Here is a 6,995-nt window from a genome sequence, read left to right as displayed (position 1 = left end):
ATTTATTATCTCCAACAGTTGATATTCAACCCGCATTGATATATCATTCTAGTATTACAGGAAACCTACCAAAATGGAGGCCAAGATTTTTGGTTTTCAAAAGATAAGTGAAAATCCTTGATGATGGCCTTCCAATGCTCACCATTTAGACGGTTAATAAATATACTCAGTATACTAACTGTAAATGTTATGTCGGTTCTAATACATTGCATCAAATACATTAAACAACCAATTACCACTACAAAAAAAATGCCATATTGTGACACTCATTTTTAGTGATGGCTAATTATTTGTCACTAAATATCACTTTTACCTACAGTTTTACTCTATCATTAATATTTGTCACGAAAGACCACTTTTACCTACAGTTTTACTCTATCACTAATATTTGTCACGAAAGATCACTTTTACCTACAGTTTTACTCTATCACTAATAGTTGTCACTAAATATTACTTTTACCTACAGCTTTACTCTATCACTATTGTCCTATTAGACAAAAAAACATATAATTGATTTTTACTCTTAAAGCAATCAAAATTAACTTTATATTTTAAAAAAATATTACAATTTTCATTAAAAATGCTTTAATTATTTATGATAGCAAAAATTAAAATAATTTTTTTGATTTAAACAAAAATTAATTTTGCTCACAAAATAATTTTTAACAAAAATAAATTGTAGATTATAAAAATAAAAAATTATTTTAATTTATTCTCACCATAAAAATTTTTATTTACTACTAAAATATCTTTATATTTAATACATTTTTCCTTTTATTTATATTTATACTCTTTTTCCTTTTATTTGTATAAACTTATTTAAAAAATAATAATTTTTACAAAAGTTAATTATAGATTGTAAAACAATTATTATAGATAAAAAATTATTTTAATTTATTCTCACCATAACAATTTTTACTTATTACTAAATTAAGTTTATATAGTAATAAGTAAAAATAAAGTTTCTCTTTTATTTATATTTATTCTCACCATATATATTTCTCTTTTATTTATATAACTTTATTTAACAATAAAGTTTAACATCAAAATCGAAAACTGTTTCTCACCCTAAATCGAAAACGTTCTTCACCCCAAAATCAAAAATGTTCTTCACGCTGAAATCGAGAATCGTTCTTCACTCCGAAATCGAGAATCGTTCTTCACATTGAAATCGAGAATCGTTCTTCACCCTCAAATTGAAAATGTTCAATCGTTCACACCAATCGTTGACAAAAATGGTTCTATCACTGTGAGATTCCTTTTTCATCTTTCATTCACTGTGAGTTTCAGATTCCTTTTTCAATCACAAAAATGGTTTTCCAATTCTGAAACTCATCTATTTTATCTTTCATTTTCATATTCAGGTATAGAGTACGTTGGGGATTTAGAATCAAAAACTGATCTGAGTTTCATATCTTCAAGTTCAGGTGATTTATTGTTTGTCTAATTTTTCAATTAGGTTTGTGATTTATTACTTTAGCACTTTGATGCTTAGAGGATTTCTTGGTGTCATAGAATGGTAAAATTTAGTTACAGCTTTTGGTTTTAGGCAAGCGAGTGTGTTTTGTAGCAGTTTTTGGAATCTATTTGCTGGGAGTGCAATTAAGAGAGTTTGTTTTTGAGGTTTTCCTAGGATCAAATTATCAGTTTAGGTGAATTTGTTGGATTTTTGACTGGAGCTCTTTGTTTAAGTCTTATTGTATGATTATGTTTAATGTTTGTTACCATATTTTGTATTTTTTAGGATTAGAATTGGATCCTTCATCCTAACACGAATTAAACTAGAATTGGAGGTTCTCATTGTATGATTATGTTTTATGTTTGTTACTGTATTTTTTAAGATTAGAAGTGGCTCAGCATCAATAAAATTAGAAGTTTCTTCTTAATATTTTGAAACTTGTGATTGCTGAGATTACTTTGATTTTGAAGAGACTAATTGTCTGAATAACCTTGATATAATTGTGGTTATTTTTATTAGCCACTTGTTGGTGGATGTTTTTGATGCAATTGGGGATATTTGCAAACTTGACAAAAATTATATGATTCTAAGTAAGGATTCACAAGGGATAATAAAAAAGGTGTCTTAGATGCCATGATCCATAAACTATGCAGTTGCACAATTATGGTGAGCAATTTCATCAGAGGCTCAGGATATATAATTAGTGATCACAGTTTGATATGATATGCATGTTAGTGTGTGCATCAACTTACAAACCAAGCATTTTGTCGGCAGATGCATACCCTCACATTCTCTTGCTCTTTTTTTGGGTCAAGATCAAAGTTGCTCTTTCTAACTGTATGATAGGACTATGGGTTTGTGCCTAAGCTCAACCACTCAGCTGTGAATAGGAAGTTAGTGACTGTGGTGGCATTAGAGTCGACTCAATTATGTTAGTGAGTGAGAATATGATTGAAGAAGGAAAGTGGGGAAATCATTCATGTTAATAGTGATTTGATTGTTAGGAGAGTTTCTTTCTAATAGGAGCTTTTGTTTATATTAGTGACTAGTGGCGAAGTACTTTTTAAGCCTTTATGCAGTGTCTGTTTTCATGTCTCAAGTTTTAGAGAGGCTAATTTTCTTTTAATCTGCATACATTAGTAATCACATGTGCTACCCCTGCCATTGAAATTAGGTTTGGGTTTTATGGTTGGAGAATAGTGCTATTGTTTTTCATTTTTTATCCCATCTAATAATTCATGCAATGGACTTTTCCTTCGAGCTTCATTGTGGAAAGTGTTTGGCACATGAACAGATCAATTTTTTTCTCATTCTTCTCATACATTTACCATTTTGAATATTGACTTGTACCTCAAATTTTCTATCAAATTGGATTTTCTCCATGCTTGATGATTGTTTAGACTTCAGATAGATTGAAAAATAAAAGCTGGCTAAGTTTTTGGTTGTTAACTACTTCTTTCATTGTTTAGGATGGAGCCACTCTACCATCAACTGCAAGGACTTTAACTTTTGGCGGTGAGGTACAAAATATATTTTTATATTGCACGCGTTTCTGATGTTTTGAAATAGTTATGGACTTGGAAAATATATGCTTAGTAATATCTTGGACACCTGTTATTTGTTATTTGTTATTTGACACCAAGCTTTTCTTTGCATTAGTTTAGAAACTGTCATTTTGTTTTCACTTATGCGGCGTATGTAAACTATAATCTCTTGATAAAGGAAGTTAGTTTATTGAGATGAATTGAAAAATGACAGTTTGAATTAAGAATTGGAAATTGGAAGGATTATGGGAACAGGAACTTTGATTGACACTGATGGCTTATACCCCGTGCCTTCTTTAAATGAATCATTGGAGTTATGGAATGATCTCATCTTCTGTGCTTTAAAAGTTATTTATGGTAGTATTTTAAATATTAAGTACATATTTTCAGGATATATCAAGGGGCCTTCTTTGGGCGCAAAGGCATCACCAGACTTATCCACAAATTAGAACAGATATGTTGACAAAGCCTATAGATCTGTTAATGTTAAATCAACTGAAAGAGTCATATTGCGAAATCAGAGTGAGTTCTACTACTTTATCTCATTTTGCCAAATTATTACTTTATTATATTAACTCATACGATATGCCATTTTTAATAATTCATAGTTGAGAGAAAACCGACAGTTGTGAACAATACAAGAGGAGCTATTTATAGCATGAGTTTACATCTCATGGGTTTTATACCTAAAGCTGCTGTCTCTTTTTTCTTCCTTTTATTTCTCTCTCTCAGCTTTGTTATCTCTTCATTGCCCTCGTGCATGCATTTGCAGTTATGTCAATGGTGGAAGGTCAAAACTCCTCTATATGAACATGCTATTTTAGTCTATAGCACCGCCGTAGCCGGCATCCCTTTACAGATTGGCCATGGCGGTTATCAAAAAAACCTGCTACACCATTCCGGCATGGCTGCCACTTAACAACAATATACTTTTGCCACTTTGTAGTTCTTAGAAAGTAAATTATATATAGATCAATGATAGCCGAACATATTGAAATGGTTCACGTGTCTGATGAATTAAAAAAATGCATCAAATCACAGACTACCAGTGGTGAAACTCTAAATTTAGCTTGCTCCAAACTTGAATTCAATATAAGTTATCTAGTATTTTCTCTATAGGAGGGGCAACTTGATGCTATTGCAGTAGTTCATTCTTACGAGGATAAAGCGGCACCTGGATCTCACAGGACAAGGCTTACTTCTCTCAATGTACATGTTCTCAGCCAAATTCTTTCTTCATTTGCCCTCAAATTTTGCCATTACATAATCATATGCTTAGACTTTGACAACTGACAAATACTATTGCATAGGTTCCTCCCATGGGGTTGGTCTATCCAATGCTTTTTGTTCCTGACGTGTATCCTCCTCCACCACGGACTTGGTTAGTGCGTTCATGAATTTTCTCTTTGCTGTGACAATGTTTGTGAACTATTTTACGTTTACACGACCTTGGTGATTTCCCTTGTTAGGTTTAGTGACTACGAGGATATGCTAGAAGATACATGGCATATTGACTTTTCCCGAAGGTCTGACATGTCAGATACTTTCTATCCTAATATCAATGGAGGACTGCCCATGTGGGAAAGTTATCCTGTTTATTCAACTAAGCCGAAAAAAGAAGAAAATCTTGGCCTAAAACCCTTGTTTTTATGATTTCAGTGATGTTGTTTTTATGATTTAAGTACTAGAATGCAAATTTTGAAAGGTGTGCTAACTAGGAGAGTTGAGAAACCCTTGTTTTTTACACTTGTTATTATTTTGATACTAATTGATTTATGAGAAAGCTTGATGATAAAAATTACACATTGTTTGTCAACACTGATTTATGTGTTTGATTTTTCAATGTTTCTGCTTCTGTGTAAATCAGATTTGACTTGGTTATAACTGTGAATGGAAAGAAGGAGAAAATTGCTTCAGGTTTGCTCAATCCATTTCTTTCTCACTTGAAAGCGGCTCAAGATCAAATGGACAAGGGTGGTTATTCAATTGTTCTTGAGCCGGATGATGGAAGTGATTCCACATGGTTTACCAAAGGAACTCTTGAAAGGTTTGACTTTTAATGTTTCGGTTTATTGATATGTTTGGTATAGCTTTAAAAACATTATCATTTGTATTGTCGCATGATTTTGAATAATATTTTTGAAGAGCTTGGTGGACTAATCGTCATGGTTTTATAGGTTTGTACGCTTTGTAAACACTCCTGAGATATTGGAACGTGTGTATACTACAGAAGCTGAAATCTTACAAATCGAAGAGGCAATTGCAAGTCAAGGAAATAACTCGATAGGGATTAGCACTGTAAGTAAAATATTAAGCATTATTGTATGATTGATTGTCTTCACTTTAAAGGCTGTTTCGGTTTCAGTAATCATGTATTTCTACAGGTGGAAGAAAACCAAGTAAAACATGCAGAAAACACAAGGTATTTTTAAAAGAACGAGTTTGTTTCAAATTATCATTGAGAGCCACTAACTCATGTTCTACAAATTTGTGCTCTGCTAAGATTTTCAAGATTTAAATTTACAACGAAACTTGCTACTATACACAGGCAGGAAGACTCAACATGATACGAACGAGGAGAAAGCGATTGTACTTGAGTTGATTTGATAACAGATGGATTGTGTCTGGGAAGGAAGAATATAATGGTGAGTTGATTTTATTTCATTACTGTGTAGATCGGTTTTTGTTTTGGATTTGTTTGAAGTTATTTGAGTTTTGTTTTCTTCCTTTAAACTTTGTCACTCGGCTTCTACTGCTTCAATGAGTCTATGCTTTTTTTTGTTGAGAATTTCCATTTATGAATGAGTCACTGGTAGTTAGATTTAAGTAAAACCTAACTGGATTTACCATTCATGGATTACATTCATGGATTACGCGAGATTGGAAGTGCTCATAAGTTAGATCAATTTATTCGAACTCAAAATATCATACAATTCCAAAACTAACTTTTTTCTATTAGTAGATTTTATACTTGATCCTGGAAATTAGCATTAACTGTAAATTCCAACATTTGTATGTAGAAAAAGATGATATACGTTCAAATTTTGATGCTAGTATGCAATACATATACTACTAACTGTTAATACATGTGTATATTATTGCAGGCTAGATTTTGGGTCTCCTTTGATTCCTGTTTAAAATATGGGGACCCAATTCTTAACTGCACTAATCTTTTTCCTGGCTATTGGTTACCTCCTTGTAATTGATTTTTCTGTTGTGTGTTACCAAAACTAATTCATTTAAGGTTATCTTGTTGGCCAAAGGAGTGCTTTCTAGAATTTACCTTGCAATTTATTTGTTCTATATTGAAGTTACAATTTTGGACTATACTCGAAACATCTTGTGTTGATTAATTTGAACTAATTTATTTTGATTTGATAACATCTCATTGGTTGCAGGTATTTGAAGTACTGACAAACAAGTATTTGAAAAATTTGAATAGCTTGAATTTGAATATAAACTGAGTTGTATCCTTCTGTAGAAGATGTGTGATATTGTTATGCATAGTTTATTTAGTTTTGTTTGCATATTGATCATTATTTATTTATTATTTCAGGAAAAATTTAGATGCAGATACATGGAAGTGAACATAGCAGGACTTTCAAAGTTATGGATACATCAACATACAAATATAAGAAAAGGATTTTTATTTTATTTTATTTTATGTGAAAATTCAAATATAGAAAATAATAATATGGAGTTGGATATATACTAAGATGTTAAGGATATGATTTATTTTGTAATTAGTTTTTATCAATATTATATGAAATCAATCTTTCTATATTGAACTATTTGACTTTATTTAATAGAAAATGGTATAATAGTTTAATGTTAGTTATTTAGCTTTGTCATGGTTCAAAATGTAATGGAAAATATTTTAAATGAGTAACTTTTATTTAAATAGTAATATTTCTCAATTATATTAAAAATTGAATTTATAAATTTATTATATTTTTATATAATAAAAATTATATTATTTGAAGTTCTAGTGA

At 30.9% G+C, this 6,995-nt stretch overlaps 1 protein-coding gene across 3 annotated transcripts; it reads left to right on the top strand.

Moving 5' to 3' along the window:
- The first annotated feature begins 1,048 nt into the window (after positions 1 to 1,048).
- On the top strand, positions 1,049 to 6,741 carry LOC131618493 (uncharacterized). Of its 3 annotated transcripts, none has more exons than XR_009288868.1 (12): positions 1,049 to 1,249; positions 1,365 to 1,427; positions 2,929 to 2,979; positions 3,394 to 3,525; positions 4,123 to 4,212; positions 4,314 to 4,384; positions 4,473 to 4,529; positions 4,871 to 5,050; positions 5,181 to 5,301; positions 5,388 to 5,425; positions 5,552 to 5,648; positions 6,560 to 6,741. XR_009288868.1 is itself a non-coding variant. In XM_058889706.1 (11 exons), the coding sequence occupies exons 4-11, from the start codon at positions 3,460 to 3,462 to the stop codon at positions 5,568 to 5,570; spliced, it is 642 nt and encodes a 213-aa protein (XP_058745689.1). In that variant the 5' UTR covers positions 1,049 to 1,279; positions 1,365 to 1,427; positions 2,929 to 2,979; positions 3,394 to 3,459; the 3' UTR covers positions 5,571 to 5,649. The 3 variants fall into 3 exon arrangements, 1 of the variants encoding a protein (XP_058745689.1); XR_009288867.1 differs by having other exon boundaries at positions 1,049 to 1,279; XM_058889706.1 differs by lacking the exon at positions 6,560 to 6,741 and having other exon boundaries at positions 1,049 to 1,279; positions 5,552 to 5,649.
- The last annotated feature ends 254 nt before the right edge of the window (positions 6,742 to 6,995 follow it).

The sequence above is a fragment of the Vicia villosa genome, linkage group LG7 (genome assembly GCF_029867415.1).
Source record: "Vicia villosa cultivar HV-30 ecotype Madison, WI linkage group LG7, Vvil1.0, whole genome shotgun sequence".
Taxonomy (NCBI): domain Eukaryota; kingdom Viridiplantae; phylum Streptophyta; class Magnoliopsida; order Fabales; family Fabaceae; genus Vicia; species Vicia villosa.
This window is presented reverse-complemented; position numbering and strand designations above follow the sequence as displayed.

What these genes read in the sequence shown, in the direction of transcription:
- LOC131618493 (XM_058889706.1), top strand. Translation starts at nt 3,460, where the DNA reads ATGTTGACAAAGCCTATAGATCTGTTAATGTTAAATCAACTGAAAGAG. An exon ending in CAAGGCTTACTTCTCTCAAT is followed by an intron (nt 4,213 to 4,313) that starts GTACATGTTCTC and finishes ACTATTGCATAG; the next exon opens with GTTCCTCCCATGGGGTTGGT. An exon ending in ACTCGATAGGGATTAGCACT is followed by an intron (nt 5,302 to 5,387) that starts GTAAGTAAAATA and finishes GTATTTCTACAG; the next exon opens with GTGGAAGAAAACCAAGTAAA.